This window comes from Chiloscyllium punctatum, chromosome 41 (assembly GCF_047496795.1).
Source record: "Chiloscyllium punctatum isolate Juve2018m chromosome 41, sChiPun1.3, whole genome shotgun sequence".
Lineage (NCBI taxonomy): Eukaryota > Metazoa > Chordata > Chondrichthyes > Orectolobiformes > Hemiscylliidae > Chiloscyllium > Chiloscyllium punctatum.
Window position 1 is genome coordinate 11960383 of NC_092779.1, and position 26119 is coordinate 11986501.

Consider the following 26119-nt stretch of genomic DNA (forward strand, 5'->3'; position numbering starts at 1 on the left):
TACTTGATTGGAAAGCACATTGGGAAATCTAGAGGATGTGAAAGACACTAAATAAATGCAGGCTATTTCTTTCCAGGTTGATGCACTGCTTTTGAGCCACAACCTGCTGCCTTTGCTGAATGTCAGGGCGAGTATTTGGAAACCTGGGCCCCTCTGGGTTATAAAATTAACTGTGCTGAGGAGGAGGCAGCCCTGTGAATAAATGCAGTGAGAAGTTTCATACTGAACCATATGGACAAGGAGGATCCTGAGTTGTGCAGCACTGTATTCACTAATGGCAGCCAATAGTTGAAATTAGCAACAGTAACCCCAGAATGAGGAAGAGGAAGTAACGGCCCCTTTAGACTGTTCCACCTTTCATTATGATCAAAGCTGATCTCTTAATAAGATACGGTCACACCCCATTATAGACAAAGTGAGGACTGCAGATGCTGAAGAGTCAGAGTTGAGAGTGTGGTGCTGGAAAAGCACAGGTCAGGCAGCATCCAAGAATGAAGGAGAATCGATGTTTCAGGCCAGAGCCCTTCATCAGGAACCATGAATGATGAAGGGCTTATGCCCGAAATGTCGATTCTCCTGCTCCTCGGATGCTGCCTGACCTGCAGTGATTTTCCAACACCAGACTCACGACTCATGGCCCATTATGGTCTGAAATATCATTGTAAGCCAAAAACATGTACAGTTGTGATCGCTCAAAGTTGGGAAATGCATGGTCACCGTCAAAAATACAACATTTAAGATGGTTCTGAAAGTGCAGCATTCAGGCTGTGGCAAACAATGACTATTACGTTACCAGAGCACCAACAACACCCTTTCTTCACCTCCCCCTTGTCCCCAATTATTCTTTCACTGTGGGAATCAAAGCCATTCTTCAGGCAAAGATGTGTCAGAACTGATGGGATCATTGGATCAATGCGGAGGGAGGACTGCAATACTGGGGGAAGGAGGAGTCAGGGTCAGGATAACACAGCAAAAGGTACAACATAATCAAAGATTGAGACATGGGGAAGGAGAGAGAAGGTAGAGCAGGATTATCAGCTGAGAACATTAGGCTAAAGTGGAATATAGTCAGATGTTTACTGGGGACATGACAAACAATGGCTAGTGGCCAGAAGAATCATGGAAAGAGTAAAAAAAAACAGCCTTTGGTAGTTGGGAAATGTACAGGACAATACAGCTGGATAGAACCAGAGCCAGGAATACATCTTGTGGGACAGCTCACACCCACAGTGTGCTGTATCTACTGTATCTCACAGTCAGTGGTCGTGCAGAGAGCGACAAAACAGCTTTACTGAGAACATTCTGGAAGAACGTCAAGAGAAGCAGCGAGTTTAGAACAGACCGAGGCTAAAACACTAACTGAGACACACCATTGGCATTTAAGCAAGATGTTTGGATTTGCCTGCAAGGAAAGTCTAGAAAATCTAAGAAAGGTACAACATTTCAAATGTAAACTCAGCCTTCGCCTCCTTTGCTGATCTTTATCAACTGGGTGACTAAGAACTCAAAAGGTTAAATTGCAAGCTAATGCAGTTATTGTACCACAAGAATGGACAATAAATGCTGGCCCAGCCAGCAACACACACACCCCATGAGTGAATTTTTTAAAAAGTCACCACAAAATAGCAGACATTGTACAAAGGGGAGCACAAACAATGCCGCGATAGCAAAGTGTGGCAGCTTTTTACAATGAAATCATTTATTTCAGCATCAGCTACAAACAAAATGAGTAACCACAAGAACCACATTCAGCCCATTGAGTCAGCTTCGCCATTCAGGGAGATCATGGCCGATCTGATAATCCAAATCTCCACTTTCCTGCCTTTTCCTTATAATTCCCTTCCTGATTAAAAACGGTCTCTGAGCCTTGAATATACTGAGTGGCCCAGATTCACTCCCTCTGCAGTAAAGAATTCCATAGGTTCTCCTCTCCAAGAAGAACCTCCTCCACATCTCAGTGATGGGCGATGAAAGCACTTGTAAGCTTTCAAAGACCAGCTTCCCACAAATTTTAATGAATAACAATAACAGAAACTGATGCTTTTTTTATGCTGTTGAATATGGTATGTTACGCTTTGCAAACACAAACATATATGACATGCATCACTTTACATCGAAAAGAATGGAGAAGCAGCTCAGAGAAGGTTCACTCAACTCATTCCTGGGATAAATAGCATTTATGAAAAAAGGCTGAACAGGTTGCACCTACAACCATTGGAATTTAGGACAATGAGAGATGATAATTATTGAAATGTACAAGGTCCTGAGGGAACTGGATAGAGTTGATATTGGGAGGATGCTGCCCCTTGCGTAGCAGACTACAATTAGGGGACACAGTTTAAAAATACAGATACAGACTGAAAGTTTTTCTTTTTCTCTCAAAGAATTGTTGGTCCATGAATGCTGGGTCATTGAATTTGTTTACAGAATCCCCACAGTGTGAAAGGCGGCAATTTGGCCCATCGAATCCTCATCAACACTCCAAAGAGCGTCCCACCCAGACCCAACCCTTATAAATCTGCATTTCCCATGGTTAATCCGCCTAGCCTGCACATCCCTGGACACCATGGGTAAGTTAGCACGGCCAATCCACCTAACCTGCACATCCTTGGATTGCTGGAGGAAACCGGAGCACCCGGAGGAAACCCATGCCGACACAGGAAGAATATGCAAACTCCACATAGACAGCCAACCGAGGCTGGAATTGAACTCAGGTCCTTGGCACTGTGAGGCAGCAGTGCTAACTACTGAGCTACCAGGGTCAGAATTAGACAGTGTAGACAGATTTTTGATCGAGAATGGAGTCCAGGGTTACATGATACAGACAGAAAAGTGGAGACTACGATGAGACCAGACATGTAATCTTACTGAATGGCAGAGCAGGCTTGATGGGCCAACTGACCTGCTCCTACTCCCACTTCCAATGTTCTTATATCACGCACAAGTCACATCTCATTACCTCAGTCGCTGACAGTAAGCAGCGATAAGGCTTTTGCCCTGCTTGTTAATCTGCTTGACTGTAAGCAATAGATCTCAAAATTACAGATAGGTATGACAGAAGGTAGTAGTGCCATTTTACTTTTCATCACTTATATAAATGATTTGGATGTGAACATAAGAGGTATAGTGAGTAAGTTTGCAGATGACACCAAAATTGGAGGTGCAGTGGACAGCGAAGAAAGTTACCACAGGTTACAACAGGACCTTGATCAGATGGGCCAATGGGCTGAGAAGTGGCAGATGGAGTTTAATTTACATAAACGCGAGGTGCTGCATTTTGGGAAGGCAAATCTTAGCAGGACTTATACACTTAATGGTAAGGTCCTCGGGAGTGTTGCTGAATAAACAGACCTTGGAGTGCAGGTTCATAGCTCCTTGAAAGTGGAGTTGCAGGTAGATAGAATAGTGAAGAAGGCGTTTGGTATGCTTTCCTTTATTGGTCAAAGTATTGAGTACAGGAGTTGGGAGGTTATGTTGCGGCTGTACAGGGCATTGGTTAGGCCACTGTTGGAATACTGCGTGCAATTCTGGTCTCCTTCTTATCGGAAAGATGTTGTGAAACCTGAAAGGGTTCAGAAAAGATTTACAAGGATGTTGCCAGGTTGGAGGATTTGAACTATAGGGAGATATTGAACGGGCTGGGGCTGTTTTCCCTGGAGAGTCGGAGGCTGAGGGGTGACCTTATAGAAGTTTACAAAATTATGAGGGGCATGGATAGGATAGGATAGGATAAGATAAATAGACAAAGTCTTTTCCCTGGGATGGGGGAATCCAGAACTAGAAGGTATAGGTTTAGGGCGAGAGGGGAAAATATGAGAGAGACCCAAGGGGCAACTTTTTCACTCAGAGGGTTGTACGTGTATGGAATAAGCTGCTAGAGGAAGTGGTGGAGGCTGGTACAATTACAACATTTAAGAGGCATTTGGATGGGTATATGAATAGGAAGGGTTTGGAGGGATATGGGCCGGGTGCTGGCAGGTGGGACTAGATTGGGGGGGTTGGGATATCTGGTCGGCATGGACGGGTTGGACTGAAGGGTCTGTTTCCGTGCTGCACATCTCTATGTCTCTATTTAGCACAGGCATGGGTCCCAATCCTGGAATGTTTTTTAAAGAATCTGTTAACACTGGCAGGTAAAGTGCATGGACTTTTCGGAATGTCATAGAGTATCTGATTTAGAATTCTGTGCAGTGTCTCGGCTAGAATAGAATTTTCACAACGAGGTGTTGGAATAGATTAACCTGAAGACTCCTCAGTGACATGGAGCTCTTATATATATCTTAACATTATATTACAGAGAATCAACCAGACAAGGGAAACCTTCATAAATGCAATAATATTAGAGTTCAAAGAGTGTGGAAGAAATATGAGCTCTTTTGAGTTACCTCTTCACTTGGTAAAGTTGCAACGGCCCAAGTATGGTAAACAGACTGATGCTGCCTGGTTTAATTTGGAGGTTGGAAAAACAGTTGGCTTCTTAATACAGGATGCAGTGAAAGTCAAAGGCAACAAACATTACAAAAGTGTTTTGCATTTTTTTGCAGGCAATAGTGCCCAGGTGTGCTCATCCAAAATAATGAAACCATATCGGGATGGAAAGGACAAATGAGGTTGATTTCTATTACACAAATGTTATTACACAATCTAGGGTTCTTCAGGGAATCAGATCAGCAAGTCAGCAACCAGAGACTAATCTCCAGGGTTATCCGCAGTATCAGGTTAATTAGCAGTTTAAACTAACTTGCAATCAAGTTAATTTCTCCCAGGGAAGGATCTCTGGAAAACAATCAGGAAATCTGGAGTGAAATTTCCCAAAATGAAACCAGACCAGGAACTACAATGCTTTAAATGTGGCTGTGAATCATCAGCATGAGACTAATACTTCTCCATAGAAATAGAAAAAGTTTGAAATGCTTACCAGATGGAGTGAGATATAGTGAGTAAATTTGCAGGTGACACCAAAATTGGAGGTGTAGTGGACAGTGAAGGTTACTCAGATTACAACATTGATCCAATGGGCTGAGAAGTGGCAGATGGAGTTTAATTTAGATAAATGTGAGGCGCTGCATTTTGGGAAAGCTAATCTTAGCAGGACTCATACACTTAAATGGTAAGGCCCTAGGAAGTGTTGCTGAACAAAGAGACCTTGGAGTGCAGATTCATAGCTCCTTGAAAGTGAAGTCGCAGGTAGACAGGCTAGTGAAGGAGGTGTTTGGTATACTTTCCTTTATTGGTCAGAGTATTGAGTACAGGAGTTGGGAGGCCATGTTGCAGCTATACAGGACATTGGTTAGGCTACTGTTGGCATATTGCGTGCAATTCTGGTCTCCTCCCTGTCGGAAAGATGTGGAACTTGAAAGGGTTCAGAAAAAATTTAGAAGGATGTTGCAGAGTTGGAAGATTTGAGCTGTAGGGAGAGGCGGAACAGGCTGGGGCTGTTTTCCCTGGAGTGTCGGAGGCTTGAAAGGTGACCTTATAGAGGTTTCTAAAATCACAAGGGGCATGGATAGAATAAATAGATAAAGTCTTTTCCTTCCCTGGGGTGGGGGAGTCCAGAACTAGAGGGTATAGGTTTAGGGTGAGAGGGGAAAGATATAAAAGAGACCTAAGAGGCAACTTTTTCACTCAGAAGGTGGTACGTGTATGGAACGAGCTGCCAGAGGAAGTGGTGGAGGCTGGTACAATTGCAGCATTTAAAAGTCACCAGGATGGTTATATGAATAGGAAAGGTTTGGAGGGATATGGGCCTGGTGCTGGCAGGTGGGCCTAGACTAGGTTAGGATAACTGGTCGGCATGGATGAGTTGGCCCGAAGGGTCTGTGTTTCTGTGCTGTACATCTCTATGATTCTAAGTCACTGGAAATTTTTAATGCTATTGTTTGTATAATCTAAATGGGAACAAGCTGAATATTTTGGAAATTACAGTTCTATATGAAATTGTTATGAAGCAAATGCTTATCTGCTTCCCATCTATCACTCCTGCATCAAACTCAATGCGTGGACAATTACTCACTGCCAATGACAGTCAAGAGCCAGCTCATCATCGTGCAGATTACAGAGATGCTTTTATCAATGACCAAAGTACAAATTCCGGAGATATGTTTATTTATAGATTGATTAAAATAAAATTAAGTATATGCACAGAATAGATGTTGGATATGGTATCAGGAAAAGGAAACCTGGAGGCCAGAAGTGTTAAGATCAAGATGATGATGATATCCATGACTTCAGCAATGCTGAACATTCCAGTATTAAATTACTGTCAGAATTATTAATTGAGCTGTCTAATTTTGCCAATCTGGACTGGTTTGTTGAGAACTTGAATTTGCAGTGCAGAATCAGACCATTTGGTTCAATGACTCATCCTACTTCCTCTAACTCCTACATGACCTTCAACTCCTTTCTCAGGTACTGGGTCCAATTTCCTCTTTAACATCGCTGCTATTTATCTCTGATACTCCATGAAATCTGAATTCCACATTCTAACCATTTTCTACATCAGGGAGTTTCTCTTGCAATCCTCATCAGATTTAAATCTATGTTGCCTAGTTTTGGGATCCACACGTTTCTATTTACCACAAACTATTTCACCAGCTCGAGGTGGTCACCTTCAAGGTTCCTCTTCTCCAATGGCAGAAACGGTCCCGACCTGTTCACACTTTCCACCCTTGACATTTTTATTGCACCTTCTGCAGCGCCTCATTGTGCTTTTCCTAACAGAGGTTAGAACCCTACACAATACTTCAGGCTGGAATTTCCTCTTAGAGTGTCGCCACACATCAACCCGCAAGATCTCTGGCTGGTTGCACACAAGCCATCATTTGTAATGATTTGAATAACTGTACCCCTCAATCCTTTGCTCCAAGTAGACTACCTTTTCCTCAGTTTTGACCTGGAAGGTTTATGTTCATAAATTGTTTGAATATGGATGAACAGAGCCTTTATCAGTTTTGTCCTTTTTGCCTTCCTTTTGAAGGAAGTTGATACCAAACTCAGAACAAATCATCACCACAGAACTTCGACAATCTGGTAGCAGGCCATTCGGCCTATTGAGTCCACAACGACATGCTTGAAGAGCATCCCACCCAGACCCACCTCCTTTACCCCATCCCTTTAACCCTGCATTTCCCATGACTAACCCACCTAGCCTGCACATCCATGAAGACTATGGCCAATTTAGCACGGCCAATCCACCCAGCCTGCACATCTTTGAACTGTCAGAGGAAATCAGAGCACCCGAAGGAAACCTATGGGGAGAATGAGCAAACTCCACATAAAGTTACCCGAGGCTAGAATTTAACCTTGGTCCCTGGCGCTGTGAGTCAGCACTGTTAACCACTGAGTCACTGTGCCATTCCAAAGTTGAACAAACAGTAGCTCTGTAATAAAGCATGTTTCACCAAGCACTTTCCAACTTCTTGTAAACTCTCATCATTAAAACTCTTGCACAAAATATATAGCACGGAAATAGGCCATTTGGTCCATTCTGATGTTGATACTCCACACAAGCCACCTCTCTCTTCTTCCATCAACATAAATCTTCTATTTCTTCACTCCACATATTAAATCTAGTTTCTCCTTAAATTACCATAACTTGTTATTTTTTGGGCATGTGGCAACATTCAGGAAACAAAGATCAAAATGCATATTTTACAATAATTAGTGCAATTCAAATTTGGAAATAAAAAAAGACTTTCCTACTTGTGAAATGCAAACCATGCCCCCCTCCCCCCACTCTCCATTTTCAAATTGTTCCAACAAACTCCTTACCTCCAAGGGTGATTTCATTAGAGACACGGTCAATCATGAGCACATCATTTGATCCATCATCACAAGCCTCAAAGTAGAACTTCTCTGGCGTTGTGTGCCTAAAACACATTAATCAGAAGTTACCATGAATGTCAATTACATGCCAAATTGTCAATTTATGGGAAACACTCTTGAAATTACAGATAAACCTTAGAATAAAGATTAACAAATATTTTCCACTTCAAATTTAACTTTATCTGTCAGCACTTAGACTAGCCGTGTTTCCACACTAGTGCATCATTTCCACTTCCCACACAAGCTATCCTTAAAACCCCCATTAATATTTTGCAAGGGTGTATTAGTGCTTGAAGTCATGAACTGTGAACAGGTCATGGATCAGAAACTTACACAAATCCTGCAAAGCCGAAGATTTGCACCCTGTCAGTCAGGGATGAAATTGGGATTAGAACAGTTTGGCAGTTGCTTTTGACTAGCATGGACTTAGTGGGCCGAAGGGCCGTTTTCTGTGCCGTAGATCTTTCGGACTATATGAATTCAAAACAGCTGCATGCCTGTATTGTGGGGCAGAGAACCAGGACAACATTTCTGTGTACTGTACTCTGCATAATGGACTGGAATCACATGAAGAATGCCTGCTGTTTGTTGAACTCATGAAGGTCAGACCTGTGTGAGATTTAGCAGAGGTTTCTAAAATACAACTAACATTCTTGAGCAATGAGTCAGGGGCTGCAAGAGAGGCCACTACCCCTCAGCTCGGTCATTGTTGCTAAAAATGTATTAATGTGTAACTCATTGCTCAACTGCTTTGTTATGTTCCTGTTCTTGATGACAGGAAAATACAGAAAGGTCTGCTAGATGTTTCTGACAGCTTTCATCACCATCTACCCCATCAATCTGATCCTTGATGCTCCATTAACAACTGTGCATCTGCTTTGACTCAAGTTTATAGAATCTTATCTATAAACATGAATGCAAATACTGTATTCCAACTCTCCAATTTGAGATTTCTGCAATCAAACCCGGAAGTCACATGAAGGACAGAGTTGCTTCTGCCTGCAGCTGCCTAACTAAGTGCTGTTCAGACCCTTCATGTGATAAATGCTTTTCAATCAACTGAGGGAGACCTTTGTCACATACCATACTTCATTGAATGCTTGCATCATACAGGTCACTCCCGTTCTCTCCCATGTCTGGAGAATCAGTTTCCTTTTTAGATGGTCCATTTCCATCATGTCAGAGTACATCCTTGGGTCATAACACATGTGCACTCATGGACTTTAATCTCAATGTAACTCCATTCCTGAAGGGATTTCAGATCATCCATGGACAACACAGAGCAAATGAAGAAGTCGAGAATGCAGGAAGCACACATATACAAAGCAATCCCTCCCAATACTACCCTTTGGGAATGTTTATTGACTGTCTTTTCAAAGAGGTTTCAATCAACACTGAGGCATATGGCTGCTAAAACCCCCATCCGCATGTAGCTTCTCCCGCCAGTAGATCTGTTGTCATGGTCCCACATTCAGAAGTTGGGTGTTATCCTCTCACTGCACGGTAACTTGCCTGCAATCACTTGTTAGAGACAAAAGAAAACTAGAGGCTGGGAAAACTCAGTATGCCAGGCAGCATCAGGAGATGGAGAAGTCGACGTTTTGGGTGTATACCTTCTTCAGGACTGGGGTGGGTTACACCCAAAATGTCAACTGCTCCACCTCTTGATGCTGCCTGCTTTGCTGTGTTCCCCAACCTCCTACAAGTACACAATTCTTTATTCAAAATCCAAAAAGCTCTGAAATCCAAAATTTTTTCCGTGGAGTGTGGAGCGTCATTTTGGTGTGCAAACAGGTGACCCAACTCCACATCCCCTAGACCCACGTCACTCAGGTGTGACGTGGCAGCCTGGCCCAGCGCTGGCAGGTGTTAAGTGTGTCTCAGCGCTCGTTCTAGTCACACGTGCGTCTGCTGTTAGGTTTTTTTTAACTTCATTGTGAAAATGTCATTTATTCCAAAACCTGAAAAATTCCGATTTCCGAAGAACAACTGGCCCCAAGGATTTCAGATAAAGAAATCCTTGTGAACCTGTACTTGCAATCACTCTGTGGCATCCATCATTCAATAATGCTGAGGTCAATTCCTCTTTCTGTTGTACACAGTATTGGCTAATAGAGATCCTGAGAGCTTTTCTGCTCTGATCAAACTGCTGAGTAGTGACATTTATTTTCTGGACATAACTTCATAAGAATTGTTTCTGTTCTTGCATTCCAAGTACCTTTTTATTTGTCTTATAGTTTGCATATAAAATCTTAGTACGCCCGAACACCTACACCTCTTCTGTCTTCTACACATTTTTGCATATTGTCCTTATTTCTTAAGCATCAGGAAAGAGATCAGAATGCAGCAATTTATGATATTTTTCTCCTTGCTACAGCTTGAGATTTTTCTGGCAAATACATCTTTGATTTGAGTTGATTAGAGTATTGGCACCTCCTCAGATACAGTGAAAAGTATTGCTTTGTGGCTATCCAAGCAACTCATACCAGATGTAAGTACACCAGGGTAACCGAACAGAAGGCAGAATATATTGTTACAGCTACAAAGAAGGTGCAGAGAAAGATCAACTCTAATATGTGTGAGGTTTGTTCAAAAGTCTGAGAGCAGAGGAGAAGCTGTTCTTGAATCAGTTGGTGCATGTTTTCAAACTTTTGTATCTTCCGCCTGTGGAAAAGGATGCTTCACAATATTATTCTGGCTGTCTTCTGCCTTCTTCTAATTTCTGTGTCCTATCTGCCACTTTCAGCTAAATAGATAAATTTACCTACTTGCTTCAGTGTAACACTGTTCACTTATATCAGGTCAGTAAAAGCCTAGTAACTGTCAATTTCCCTGGATTTAAGCCACATGGCTAGAAAAGATATGTGAGGTGTTACCAGAGTGACAAGTAGCAGTGTCGGTTTCACCCAACGAGAGACTGTACACAAACAGGCCACAACATTTAACATGTAACACAACCAACCCGCAGATAGAGAGGCAGTGCAGTGATTTATGAGGCAGTGCAGGGGAACAGGACATTGAGCAGGAGGGGTTGTGGAATGGGAGCAAATGGAAACGCTGAAGGAGTTAGACCCAGACGATGAGAGCATCATCTGCTCCGTCAGCAAATATAAAAACACAAGGAGCACTCGAGGACTGCCAGACATGCAAGGTTAGCCAACGTGGAAGAATGAGAAACAGAAGGACTGGGAGATGAATAAAATATTGAAAGTTTATACTGTAGGTGTAAAATTAAGCGAAGCTTGGCAAAGACAGATAACATCAAAATGTGTGACTCTTCAAAATATAAACATATTACACATAACCTGCAACCATCTGCCAACCTTTGCTGTCAAGGATCAGAAAATAACTGATCAAAGGGAGCTGCGGTGTTAGAAAGTGCACCATTCCTAATTGTGCTGTGCCTTTACCTACCCCAAACTCACTGCAGCAGTTTAAAACAGCACTCACTCCCACATTCTCTGAGGCAACTAAGGATGGGCAACAAATGCTGGCCCAACTAGTGATACCCACATCATCTTATGAATAAACGATCTCTTTAAAAAAAAGATGGAAACTCAACCACTAAATTTATCTCAACAGAGTGTTCTACTAAAACTTAAAAAAAAGCTAAGGCAAATTCTGAGAGATCAAAGACACAGGGCTCCAACTAAAAAACATCAATAATATCCACGCAGAATCATTTCCTTCTCAGACGCTGCATTGTAAAGATAAACTTGGATGCCTTTAAAATAGCTTTAATCAGCCAGATTGTGATCACAAGCTGCTTAACTGTGATTTAATACTTAATAATATTTGTTCTAGGCAAGTGGTGAATGATTGGTGTATAACACACATTCATAGTGACTAAACTGAGTGCCTCCAGGACGACAATGTGCAGACAACCAGAACCAATGATAATAATTTTCACTTAAGTATCCAGATAATTGGGTTGTTGGAATTACAAGAGCAAGTTTTACCTTCAAGGGAGAACAATCTTACACAATCCCCATCGACAGAAACACCTGAGATTCGCACAAGCATCAGTCAGACATAAGCTACCAAATATTTCTCACAGACACACACTGCTCTCAAATACCAAACTTTCTACAAATTCAGAAATCACACAGTGACAGGACAAACAATATCTCAGTGCATCCAAATCCATTCCTTTGGTCATTTGAGCTACATCGAAATGTTAAAAGGAACAGATTTTTTAAAAAAATTAATGGCAGCGGGGAATCAAGCAAAGGTACCCAAGAAGACCAAGCCAGTTAACCAACAAAAGAACTTCATGTCTGTCTGAGTAGCAATCAATAATTAGCACTAGCCATCTGACAAGTCAATATCCTATCCAAGTCACCCTTCCTTGGCATTTCAAGGAAATAAATGCAATGCTAATGTTCCAACTAATTTATAAGTAATTGCTGAATGTATAAGCCAATGCTACAGCACTGTGTTATTGAATCCTGACCTGGGTCTTTGGGGTCTTCAAATGTTAATTGTTTACATATTTATCGAAAAGGTTCATATAAAACCTTGCACAATACCAAGATGGCTCAAAGCACATTCCAGTCATTGAAGCACTTTCCATGTGTAGTCCCTGTTGCAACGTAATAGATTGGGCAACCAATTTATGCATAGCAATATCCCACAAACAGCAACATGACAACGACCACAGGGTCTGTTGTTGAGAAATTGAGACAGAGAGAGAGGGAGAGAGAGGGAGGAATAATGAGGCAGGATACAAATCCCTTTCTCTTTGAAGTAAAAGATGTGGGAATCAGTGGATCTTCCTGAAGGGACAGACAGGCCTCGACTTAAAGTCTCATCTGAGAGACTGCGCCTCTAGTAGCGCAGCAGCCCACTGGTGTGTCAGCCTGGAATTTTGTGCTTAAATCTCCAGAACCGTGCACACAGCCATATGCAATCAAAGGATTTATAACTTCTTAAACTATTTATGATAATAGATCCCAAAATGATGGTGCAGCGAAAATTGTAAATTACAACACCTGGGGGACACGCACCAGCTGCACTGTTTTTGCAGTGCTGCTTATTTTGAAAGAGATCATTAGATCCACCGTGAAAACATTTTCAGCGGGATTCAAGAGCCAGCTGAGATTACGATCAGTACATAATTAGCTGCAAAGCTTAAAAACTTAAGTTTGGAAGCACAAATTACAAAACTGAAGCACCAACAATAGGGACTAGTGAAAGCTGCTGTCCCTTGCAACATTCACAACAAAAATGTGACCAACCCTTTTGAAAGGCGCAGCATATTGAAGGCTGCTGCAAGCCTGTAACTTGTGCGTGCTGCTTGAACAATTTACAATTTTGACCAGTAAACAGGTGCTTCAACTTTTGGGAGTGTTTGTTGATTCAAGTTCCACTGAATGCAACTATTACAAAACTAATGATAAACCACTCCCTGTTAGGGAATTGGCACAGCAGTCATCATTCCTGATGAAGGGCTTTTGCCCAAAATGTCGACTGTCCTGCTCCCCAAACGCTGCCTGACCTGCTGTGCTTTTCCAGCATCACTCTAACCTTGATAGCAGTAATCACTCACAATTGGGCAGTAAGTGATTTTCACCCCTGCCTCTTTTAAGAGTCATTACATTTGCAGTAGCAATGGGCAGGGGTAGGTATATACCGCAGAGAAAGAGGTATAACTGGGGAAAGGCAATTATGATGCGATTAGGCAAGGTTTAGGATGCATAGGATGGGGAAGAAAACTGCAGGGGATGGGCACACTTTAAATGTGCAGCTCCTGTGGGTCCTGTCAGGCAGGGAGGTAATTGTCAAGAGAGGGAGCCATGGTTTACTAAAGAAGTTGAAGCACTTGTCAAGAAGAAGAAGGAAGCCTATGTGAGGATGAGGCGTGAAGGCTCCGTTAGGGGGATTGAGAGTTAGAAGTTAGCCAGAAAAGATCGAAAGAGAGGGCTAAGAAGAGCCAGGAGGGGTCATGAGACGTTGTTGGTAGGTAGGATCAAGGAAAACCCTAAGGCCTTCTATTGGTATATCAGGAATAAAAGAATGACTAGAATAACATGAGGGCCAATCAACGATAGTAGTGGGAAGTTGTGTGAGGAATCTGAGGACAGAGGGGAAGTGCTTAATGAATACTTTTCGTCAGTATTCACATTGGAAAAGGGCAATTTTAGTGAGAATATGGAGATACAGGCTCCGAGATTAGATGGATTTGAGGTGGTTTTTGCAATTTTGGAAGATCTGAAAATAGTCAAGACTCCTGGGCCAGATGGGATTTATCCTCAGGTTCTCTGGGAAGACAGGGAGGAGATTGCAAAGCATTTGGCTTCGATCTTTGTCATCATTGTCAACAGGAGTAGTGCCAGAAGACAGGAAGATAGCAAATGTTCCCTTGTTTAAGGGGACAACCCAGGCATTCATAAGCTAGTGAGCCTTACTTCAGTTGTGGGTAAGGTATTGGAAAAGGTTATAAGAGATAGGATTTATAATCATCTCGAAAGCAATAAGTTGATTAGGGACAGTCAACACAGTTTTGTGAAGGGTAGGTCATGCCTCACTAACTTTACTGACTTCTTCGGGGAAGGTAACAAAACAGGTGGATGAAGGTAAAGTGGTTGATGTGTTGTATGTGGACATCAGTAAGGCATTTGATAAGGTTCCACAAGGTAGGCTATTGCATAAAATACAGAATCTCAGGATTGAAGGTGATTTAGTGGTTTGGATCAGAAATTGGCTAGCTGAAAGAAGACAGAGTGGTGGTTGATGGGAAATGTTCATCCTGGAGCTCAGCTACCAGTGGTGTGCCACAAGGATCTGTTTTGGGGCCACTGCTGTTTTTCATTTTTATAAATGATCTGGATGTGGGTGTGGAAGGATGGGTTAGTAAATTTGTGGATGACACTAAGGTAGGCAGAGTTGTGGATAGTGCCAAAGGATGCTGTGGGTTACAGAGGGATATAGATAAGATGCAGAGCTGGGCTGAGAAGTGGCAAATGGAGCTTAGTGCGGAAAAGTGTGAGGTAGTTCACTTCGGAAAAAATAATAGGAATGCAGTGTACTGGGCTAATGGTAAAATTCGTGGCAGTATAGATGAATAGAGAGATCTGTGTCCAGGTGCATAAATCCCTGAAAGTTGTCACCCAGGTTGATAAGGTTGTTAAGAAGGCAGATGATGTGTTGGTATTTATGGGTAAGGGGATTGAGTTTCGGAACCACGAGGCCATGCTTCAGCTGTACAAGACACTGGTAAGGCTGCACCTGGAGTATTGTATGCAGTTCTGGTCACCTCGTTATAGGGAGGATGTGGAAGCTTTGGAAAGGGCTCAGAGGAGGTTTACCAGGATGTTGCCTGGTATGGAAGGGAGATCTTACGAGGAAACCTGAGGGAATGGAGACTGTTTTCATTGGAGAGAAGATGATTGAGAGGTGACTTAATCGAGACATGTAAGATAATCAGGGGTTTAGACAGGGTGGACAGTGAGCCTTTTTCCTCGGATGGTGAAGGCTAACACGAGGGGACATTGCTTAAAATTGAGGGGTGATAGATTTAGGAAAGATATTGGGGTAGTTTCTTCAGTCAGAGAGTAGTGGGGGCTGTGGAACGGCCTGCCCGCAACAGGAGTAGACTCGCTGATGTTAAGGGCATTTAAATGGACATTGGGCATACATATGGATAACAGTGGAACAGTGTAGGTTAGATGGGCATCAGATTATTTTCACAGGTTGGCGCAACACTGAGGGCTGAAGGGCCTGTACTGTGCTGTAATGTTCTATGTTCAATTATATCACAGAAAGAGGCCATTTGGCCCATTGCTTTCCATATAGATTTGTAGCTCATACCATTTGGTCCTTGTAGTCCCTCAAAAGTTTATTACCTTCAAGGGTCTATCCAATTTCCTTCTGAAATTATTGATTGTCTCCACTTCCACCCCTTTCTAGGCTGTGTTCCAGGTGATTGTGTAAAACAATTTCTCACATCCTCACCTAGATCTCTATCTCTCACTCACAACTTTCAATCTGTGACCCTGGTCCTTACAATCATGACTCATGGGAGTAGGTTTTCTTTAATGGATATATTTTCTTTCATGACTGATTTTTAGGCTAACTTTTTATAACCTCAGCTTTTTTTTAATCAAAGTATCACCTCCCCAATATCATCACTGCTTATAAGCACAGGATCTCAGAGTTGAGTTTTATACTCAGTACATAAGCAGCAAGCTCAATGTGTCAAGATGAGAGGACTGTCTTAACAAGGTGAAAGAGAATAGTCCAGATCCATATCCCATGGAGTTTAAAAGAGCGAGAGGTAATCGTACTGAAACATAACATCTAAAGAGGGCAGCTACTGAGAGGTTGCTTCCCCAGACTGAGGGAGGAGAGGAGGGGTCAATATTAGATTGAGATCACTCCAAATTTCTTTACTCAGAGGCATGCAAAACTTTGGAATTATTTACTCCAAGAGTGGATCCTCAATCATTGAATATATTCGAGAGAGAGAGATAAATAGATGTGGGACTTTATACGAGGAAGGTGTATTTGAGGTACATCAGCCTGAGCATGAGATTTGAGCTTAAGCTCTTCATCTGGAATGTCCACATCCACATTCTTGATGAAGGAATTATGCTCAAAACATCAACTCTCCTGCCCCTCGGATGCTGCCTGACCGGCTGTGCTTTTCCAGCACCACACTTTTTGACTCTGACCTCCATCATCCGCAGTCCTCACATTCTCCTGGAAGGACTGAATGATCTTTCCATCTCTTTCTTTTTTAAATGCTCTTATGGACAGTCCAACTATCAGAATGTCAAGTTGCTGCACTCTAAAATAGCTGAGGTCCATTGTTGAAATGTATTATTTATGAAAGCAGATGATTGTTAAGTTGCCCACATGGGTATCAGGTTACTTTATTTTCATTTCATTGTCTGTTTGCAAGCAGTATTAATGGCAAATGTGTAACCCAGTATCAAATTCATGTTTACCAGGAATTGAATGGGTATTTTAGAAATAAAATTAATCTGCTTTTCCATTAGAACATTTCGTTTAAGGATGTCAAAGTTAATGGTGTACTGATAGTGTAACTTATGATCAATCTATCCAGACAGATTTCCACTCCATGTTTGCACCAGATTCGTTCTCCACAATGTCTGAAAAGCTTCCTAGATGGAAACCATAGCCACAAGGTCTTGGAATTAATCAAGTCTTATGGGACATTTTGAGAACCACAAAAGATCTGTGATGTTGCTCTTTTCTAAAACATTCCCACAAGCCACCTGAGCGTTGCTGGCCGGCCAGCATTTATTGCCTGTCCTTGACTTCCCTGGAGGTGATGAGCTACCTACTAGAACCATTGGAGTCTGTACTAAAGGTAGGTGCACAATCTCCTTAGGGAAGGAATGCAAAGATTTTGACCCAGTGAAGGAATGGTGATATGTTTCCAAGTCAGAACGGTGAGTGAACTTGCAGGTGGTTGTTTTCCTTGTCCTTCTCGATGCAAGTGATCGTGGGTTTAGAAGGTGAAGATCTTTGGTAAATATCTGCACTGCATCATGCAGATAGTAAACACATGCTTCAGAGTCCTCTTATTGCAGCACATCACTCAACAACTGTGTATCACCAACGATGCAAACTCCAAATTCCAACAGCAATGTGACATAATCGATCAAAACACAGATTTGCTTTGCTCTGTGAACACGGGAATGAACTGGGAGCAGAGGTGGACAATTCAGCCATTCGGTAAGATCACTGTTGACCTATTTGGAACTTCAACTCCACATTCCCATCTGGTCATCATATCACCACCATTGGCTGTCCGTTGCAGATAAGGATGACTCTCCTCTGCTCTCGGTGTGTCTGTGAGTGGCTGTAGAGATCGATGCGGCTTCTGCAGGTTCTGTTACACTTGGGGCAGAAGGTGGTCATGGGAAGGGATGGGTGGGATGTTGGTGTGCTCCTTACTGTTTTCTCCCGGCTTCCGCATTTTCCCAATGACAAGTCTAGAGGTACTTGGTGCCTTCCCAGATGCTCCTCCACTTTGGATGGTTTCTGGCCACTGATTCCCAGATGTCTGTGGGAATGCCACACTTCCCCAGTGAGGCCTTGAGGGTATTCCTGAGTGCTTCCTCTGTCCACCTGGGGTCTCACCTACCTTTTCGGAGCTGGAAGGAGAGCACCTACGTGGGGAGTGTCATGTCAGTCATGGGGATGATGTGCCCAGCCCATCGAAGTTGATCAAAGGCGGCGATGCTGGGAATGTTGGCCTAGTCAGGGATGCAGGTGTTGGGGCCTCTTTCTTCCCAGTGGATTCATGGGGTTATAAGTGACCTCTAGTTTTCCTTTCTACCAAAAGGGGATGCACCCCTCCCCATCTGATCTGTTAAATCTCCTCAGGATCTTTCTAAATTATAATCAAATCACATGTTATTCCTCTGAGGTCTAGTGGATATACAACCCTACATGGGGGACCCTCTTGTGTAACATCCCTAACATTGGATCAGGAGGCTCAGGTTCCAGTCCCACCTGCTCCAGAGTTGTAGAATAACAAACTCTGAACAGGTTGATTAGAAACAATAAGTTTAATTTAAAATAAAGGTTTTAAGCCTAACCTGTCCAACCTTTCCTCATAAGACAACTCACCCATTCTAGGCATGAATCCAATAAACATTCTCTGAACTACTGCCAACACATTTGAATCCTTCCTTAAATAAGACGACCAATATTGCACACAATACTCCAGATGTGGTCTCGTCAGTACCCTGTATAACTGAAGCATAACTTTCTAACCATAATGAAAGGAATGAGAGAATTAACAGAGTCAGAACTGAAGATATTTAAACTGAGCTGCCCAAGGATGCAGCAGCTTTTGTAGAGATTAGTGGCAACACTCGCTATGTTTCAGTCCTGCTTCCACCACCCTGAAATCCTCACAGCCTCTCCACTTCCTTTAAGAACCATCTCAGTACCCACCTCTTCGTCTGTGCTACTGAGTTTTCATCCTCCCCTCCTGTTCACTCTCCATAGTTTCGGTTCAAATCTATAGAAAATGAATAATGTTTCTGCACGAGTTTTGCCCTGTATAAGGCTCACTGCCGAGCTCTCAATTTCAATTAGGTTAAAACAATAAGCAGGAAATCAAAGTGGATATTCAGGCAACTCATGTGATCATTCCGTCCCGTCTGGCACTGCGGCAAGACCCAAGAACTGACTGCTTTCCTCAGTTGAAAAAGAAACATTCCTGATGAAGGGCTTTTGCCCGAAACATCGGTTTTTCCTGCTCCTCGGATGCTGCCTGACCTGCTGTGCTTTTCCAGCACTACTCTAATCTTGACGCTAATCTCCCGCATCTGCAGTACCCACTTCTGCCTGCTTTCCTCAGTTGTGCAATAAAGTAGAGAGCAGAGAGATCGAAACACAAAAGCACATCTGTGACACCACAGTTAGTATCAATTATTGCTTGAGATAATGCGTTTTCATTCATTAAAGAGACCAACAATGAAGCTAGTTCAGTATTAAAACATCGTCAAAATGCACAACTGTTTTACATAAGCGAACCCCATGGTGATGCCCAAGTTGATGTTGCAAAGAAGTGGCCTTGAAACAGGGAGGGTAGTCAATGAAAATTCCAGGAGTCCAACCTATGGGCTGAACAAAGTTCTCCCTAATAACTGAGTCAGGATTGATCGATTTCTAGTATCACTGGTGAATTATTCAATAGCTGCTTCTCAAATGTAGTTTATGCCTCACATCATCCAACTCAAGCAATCCTGGCGCATTGATTTCATCAAATTTTGGCTCGAATGATCAAATGTGACAGACGTTTAACAAAGTGACAGTATCATGTAATTTCACAATAGTTCTCACGCCATACTGAAGTAACCACACAAATGCATTTGTTGACAGACATCACACTTAAACATCGCTGCTTAGGCAAAAACAATGCCATTTTAGATTAGATTAGATTAGATTACTTACAGTGTGGAAACAGGCCCTTCGGCCCAACAAGTCCACACCGCCCCGCCGAAGCGCAACCCACCCACACCCCTACATCTACCCCTTACCTAACACTAAGGGCAATTTAGCATGGCCAATTCACCTGACCTGCACATCTTTGGACTGTGGGAGGAAACCGGAGCACCCGGAGGAAACCCACGCAGACACGGGGAGAATGTGCAAACTCCACACAGTCAGTCGCCTGAGGCGGGAATTGAACCCAGGTCTCTGGCGCTGTGAGGCTGCAGTGCTAACCACTGTGCCACAGTGCCGCCCAAACTCCACACCAGCACGAGTGTCAGACAAGATTCAGTCGAGTTACTTTCCTTTTAAAAAGATTTGCATTAATATAGCACTTATCACAATCTCAAGATATCGCAAAGTGCTCTACAAACAATGAAATATTTCTGAAGTCTGGAGACAGGTATAACGTAGGATACACAGCACTCAATTTGCACACAGCAAGCATCCATGAAACAACGTGATAACTATCAGATAACATTCTGATTGAAAATTAGATTTCTGGAATAAATGATGTCGGGTCAACAGAGAATTCCCATCCATGTCAGACATCTTTGAAATGGAGTCCAGGATCTTTTCTCTCCTTTTGAGGAGGCAGACTCCAATTAATCTCTCATCTAAAAGATGACACCTCAATCAGATCAGCAATCCCTTAGTCTCGCTCTGGAAAGTCAGCCTTAACTTTTGTATTCACATCTCCACAGAGGTCTCACAATCACTATCCCAGAACAAGCAAACTAGCCAGTCATCCAAAGTGGCAAAATCTGATATGATCTTTTCATGGCTTACTCCTACTCCTAATGAATTAATGAAACCACATAAATAAACAAACAGGTATCAGCAATGAGAATGAAACACCTTAATCAACTGATATACGTCCACGTATACTGACAGTCGTATAGATTTCCACTGGTTTAACTTGCAATCAGCTCCAAAATATCTTAATATAGTCCTCATTCTGTTTATATGCAGCTTTCTGAATTTGAAGACTTGTACATTCCAAAACTGTGAACCAGCAAATAATATCAAAGAATGTAATTTAATGAAGCCCATTCTATCACCGTAATTATTATGCATAAATCATTCAGGAACAGGCACACGGCATGAGATGATGGGAGCAATATTAGATATTATAATGAGCATTTCCTCCAGTACTGATCCTGACAAAAGTGTAGAACGATAAGTGTGCACAGTCTGGACCATCACATTCTCTTTATGCATGTAAAATAAAATTGCAGTTATAATGTTTTATTCACACCCATACCGAATACTCATTTTTGAAAGTGAATTGACAAGGACAACAATGAAGGTTTAGTGACAGTGCCTAATACTCATGTACTGAAAATGTGTTGCTGGAAAAGCGCAGGTCAGGCAGCATCCAAGGAACAGGAGACTCGACGTTTCGGGCATAAGCCCTTCTTCAGGAATGATGTCCGAAACGTCGATTCTCCTGTTCCTTTGATGCTGCCTGACCTGCTGCGCTTTTCCAGCAACACATTTTCAGCTCTGATCTCCAGCATCTGCAGTCCTCACTTTCTCCTAATACTCATGTACCCAGACTGACTGAGGCAGACAAACTGAACCACAACCAATACTAAGATAACACCACCATCTGGACTTAAACTCTGTAATCAATACCCTCAGGCCTGAAACCTTGTATTTGCATTGATATTCAAAGGTGTAACATTGCCAGAACTAATATCACTTCACATAAGTAGGAGCAATGATCTTGACCAGTCTAAATTTTCTGTAGACATTTATGAAATTGCAGAGGTTGATTTGGGTACAATCATATTCAACTGTAAAGCTGCCGGTTACATAAGAACTCACCTTTCCTACATTAACCTAAATTTCAATAGGAAAGAGCAGCCTTTTGCAAATCCTTCCTGATCAGATTACTATGTTAATAGCCATTTGCACAATACATCAGGGCACCATGCTTAAACAATTCAACTTACTACAATCACGAGCAACTTCACAAGTGCACGTAACGTGTTATATTTATTCTTGCAAAGTAATTTGGAAATAGTGGGTCATTCAAACCATCAAGCCTGCTTCAACATTCAATTATATAATAGACAGTGTGCATCTTAAATCCATTTGTCATCCTTTGGCTGGTAGCACCAATATTTTCCTAAAGAAAGACCTCATGAAGCTCAGTCTTAGACTTCTGACCTCATCTCTGATGTCTTTGGAGGAAGAGTGTTCCAGATTTAGATGAGCAGGATTTGTGAAAAACCACTTGCTGATTAGATGATCCAATCCACTTGGAGGGATTTCCCAACTTGAGGAAATAAGCTGAATGTGAGGGTCTATCAAATCTAGAGATCATCTTTAATACCGCATTTTAGTAACACCTTTTATGCTCCAGACAATACAAAACAAGGACATTCGACTTGCCCTGATAAGTTAACCCTAACAAAGGCTGGGATGAATCTGCACTGGAAGACAGTGAGATCTGCAGGTGCTGAGATTAGAGTTAAGTGTGTATTGCTGGAAAAGCACATCAGATCAGGCAGCATCCAAGAAGCAGGAAAATTGATGTTTTGGGCCGGAGCCCTTCATCAGCAATATCGATTCCTGATTCATGTTGAGAATGTGTTGCTTTTCCAGCAGCACAATCTCAACATGAATTTGCAATGTACTGCTCTAAAAAACAATATATCCACATCATGAGGAGCATGGTCTGGGAGTGAACATGGCTTAAAATCAGTCATTCAAAAATGTACTGAAGCTCATAGCTGGTGGAATATAGATATGCTGTTTCTCTGGATGATTAACCCAAAGAATGCAGATTCAAACCCCACTCTGGCAGTTTCAGAGTGACTGCAACACTGTTCCAAACAGTGCATCAAAATCTCAGCAGGTCTGGCAGCATCTGTAAGGAGAGAAAAGAGCTGATGTTTCGAGTCTGATGTTGTCAAGCTGTGACAAAGGGTCAGTTAGACTCGAAACATCAGCTCTTTTCTCTCCTTACAGATGCTGCCAGACCTGCTGAGATTTTCCAGCATCTTCTCTTTTTGTTTTCAGATTCCAGCATCCGCAATAATTTGCTTTTATCCAGTGCATCAATATCATTTAGAGACGAAAATCCATCATCCAAGTTCCAGTTTGATCATTAGGATACCCAGTACCCACACTAATGTAATAAAATAAAACAAAGAATTATGGATGCTGGAAATCTGAGACAAAAACAGAACTTGCTGGAGAAACTCAGCAGGTCTGGCAGCAACTGCCAGGTCCAATGACCATTCTCCAAAAAGTTTATATCTGTGGCTTCACTACTCCCTGAACTGGCTGAACAAGTCACTCAGTTGTATCAAGAAGGTGACTCACTGCCTTCGAGCAGTGAGTGGTCGGCCATGCCCACGTTCCAAGAACATTTTTTTAAAAAGAGTTGATTCTACATTGAGGCAATTTTCCTCATTCTTGTATGGATTGTGGGCATTGTGTTGTGGGTCTGGAGTCACATGTAGGCAGATTTGCACTCCAAATGCCTTGACAACGTTGACACGGCGACCCTTAAATCAGCTCTTAACTCCAGATTTATACTGAATTTCAGCAACTGCTATGGTGGGATTTGATCCCATGTCCCCAGAACATTCATGCGGGTCTCTGGTTTACTAGCTCAGTGAGATGACCATAATGCCATTGCCACCTCTCATGTCAGCGAAATAACCAGCACTAATGAGAGAAAATATTCTGTGCTGCTCTCCCATCAGAGGCTTTTATCTGAGATTTTGTTTCTTAAGACACCTAAAGACTACAAAACTAAGTAAGTCATGCAGTGCCTGTGAAACTGAACATGCAACCTTGATTCAGTGTTTGCTCTCTCAAGTTTCAAAGCTAAATTCAATAAATCTGTGGCCTGATTCAAAAAGCAGTGCCAACAATGTAAACTGTCAGTGTTATGAAAATTTCAACTGACTCACCAGCAACCTGGTCCACAGGTCACTCAACTCTTAAATGCTACCAAATCAGTATTGCCTACACCCAAAAACAAATTTTAAAATAACAACTTATCAAGGGCGAAACTGGAATATATCCAATTAACCATCACTAGCCTCATTTTATTAGGGATTTCAAATCTAAAGATTAATACACCTTGCAGTTCTTTCACTTTTTATCTGAAGGGGAACTTATAGCAGACATGACGACACCTTGTGTAACACCATCATAATCTATCATAAAATGAACAAGACTTTGGCACCTTCATTGAGGCGATCCAAAACACTTCCACGTCCCAGCCTGTATAAACATGCCACCCTGGTGATAACTCCCAATTCTGTCTTCCAACCACTCCATGCACTCCAGTTGCCCATTAAGCAACTTACTTTTAAACTTTGCATTCTTGTTTTCAAACTCATCTATGCCTTCACCTTCATTATCTCTAAATCTCCCCAACCCTATAATTCTGAAATATCAAAACTCTTCTAATCCTGGCCCCTAAAGTAGATGTGATTTTAATTGTTATACTACTGGGATCATGCTTTCAATTGCCTGAGTCCTGATCTTTGGAATCCTGGCCCTAAGTCTCTCCAATTCCATTTATCGATTTGAGAGGGGAAAGAGAGAGAAAGAGGACCAGTTTCCCTGCCTCTCTCTCACCCTGAGTTGGGGGATCACTCCCCTTTCTCTCTCCCTCAACTAGGAGTTCAACCCCCACCATCAATTGGGGAAATCACCCCTCTCTGACACTCCCTCAATTGGGGGAACACCCCACTCCTGGCCTAAACCTGGGACTTGGCCTCTTGCTCTAGAAACAAATAAACTACAAACAGCATTCCATGCAATCCCCCCGTCTCTCATCTCTGTCTCCTCACGCACACCACTCCCAGGTTGAGGCTGTCAACCTTCCATCAAATCCACCATATCCCCATCCCAGGTGTTGTCTCTCTGTCTCTCACCCCAACCACTCCTGGGTGTTGCATCTCTGTTCCTGCCACCCACCCCCCTCCCCCTCCCCCTCCAACCAAGTATTGTGCCTCTCTCTCCCCCCCGTGTGTTGTCTCTCCCTCTCTCTCTCTCTCCCCCACCCCTGGGTGTTGTGTCGCTCCCCACCACCCCCAGATGTTGCATCTCCAACCCCCCCCCCCCACTCCCAGGGTATTGTCTCTCCCTCCCCACCGGGTATTGTCTCTCCCTTTGCTCCCTCCAGGTGTTCTATCTCCCTTACACCCCCCCCCCCCGGGTGTTGTGTCTCCCTCCCTTTCCCCCCCCCCCCCCGGGTGTTGCCTTGTCTCCCTCCCCCCCCCCGGGTGTTGTGTGTCTCCCTCCCTTCCCCCCCCCCCCCGGGTGTTGCCTTGTCTCCCTCCCTCCCCCCCCCCCCGGGTGTTGTGTGTCTCCCTCCCTTCCCCCGGGTGTTGTGTGTCTCCCTCCCTTCCCCCCCCCCCCCCCGGGTGTTGTGTGTCTCCCTCCCTTCCCCCCCCCCCCGGGTGTTGTGTGTCTCCCTCCCCCCCCCCGGGTGTTGTGTGTCTCCCTCCCTTCCCCCCCCCCCCGGGTGTTGTGTGTCTCCCTCCCTTTCCCCCCCCCCCCGGGTGTTGCCTTGTCTCCCTCCCCCCCCCCGGGTGTTGTGTGTCTCCCTCCCTTCCCCCCCCCCCCCGGGTGTTGTGTGTCTCCCTCCCTTCCCCCCCCCCCCCGGGTGTTGTGTGTCTCCCTCCCTTCCCCCCCCCCCCCCGGGTGTTGTGTGTCTCCCTCCCTTCCCCCCCCCCCCCGGGTGTTGTGTGTCTCCCTCCCTTCCCCCCCCCCCCGGGTGTTGTGTGTCTCCCTCCCTTCCCCCGGGTGTTGCCTTGTCTCTTCCCCCCGCCCCCGGGACACTCACAGTTTCAGATTCTCATACGCGGCCGCCGCCATCTTCCCGCCACCGCCGGCCTGACCTCTGAACTCCCCGCGTTGACGTCAGCGTCGACCCCTGACCCGGGCCCAAGGACCGGAAGTTCCGCTCTGGGAGTGGGGCTGAGTTGTTGTTGTATCCTCCCCTCCCCTCCCCTCCCCCACCCCCTCAGTGTTTGGGGGAATTACTGCAGTTTTTACCCAATAATTCACCCTGTGTGTTTGTTGGTGTTTTTCAGGATGTTTAATGTATTTGTTTGTGGGGATGTGGACGCCACTGGCCCAGCATTTGACCCAGAGGATAGTTAAAGGTCAATTAGTCACATTGTGGGGAATTAAAGTTGTTTTATTTTGTTCCTTTGTGGGAGAGTCTGGGAACAGAGGGAATAATCTCAGGATCAGGGGATCCTCACAATTCAGACAGAGGTAAATAGGAATTTCCTCTCTCAAGGGAGTGAATCTGGAATTCTTTACAGCACAGACTGGG

General features: G+C 43.5%; 1 protein-coding gene across 2 annotated transcripts in view; it reads right to left on the bottom strand.

Annotated features, from left to right (window-relative positions):
• Window positions 1–25719, bottom strand: part of LOC140464847 (phosphatidylinositol-3-phosphatase SAC1-like) — a 72858-nt gene extending 47139 nt beyond the window's left edge. For both annotated transcript variants that reach the window (XM_072560371.1, XM_072560370.1), the window contains exons 1-2: window positions 25622–25719; window positions 7771–7868 (exon numbers count right to left, since the gene is read on the bottom strand). In XM_072560371.1, the coding sequence (XP_072416472.1) occupies window positions 7771–7868; window positions 25622–25653 (130 nt within the window). In that variant the 5' untranslated portion in view covers window positions 25654–25719. The remainder of the gene's footprint in view (window positions 1–7770; window positions 7869–25621) is intronic.
• Window positions 25720–26119: the final 400 nt, after the last annotated feature.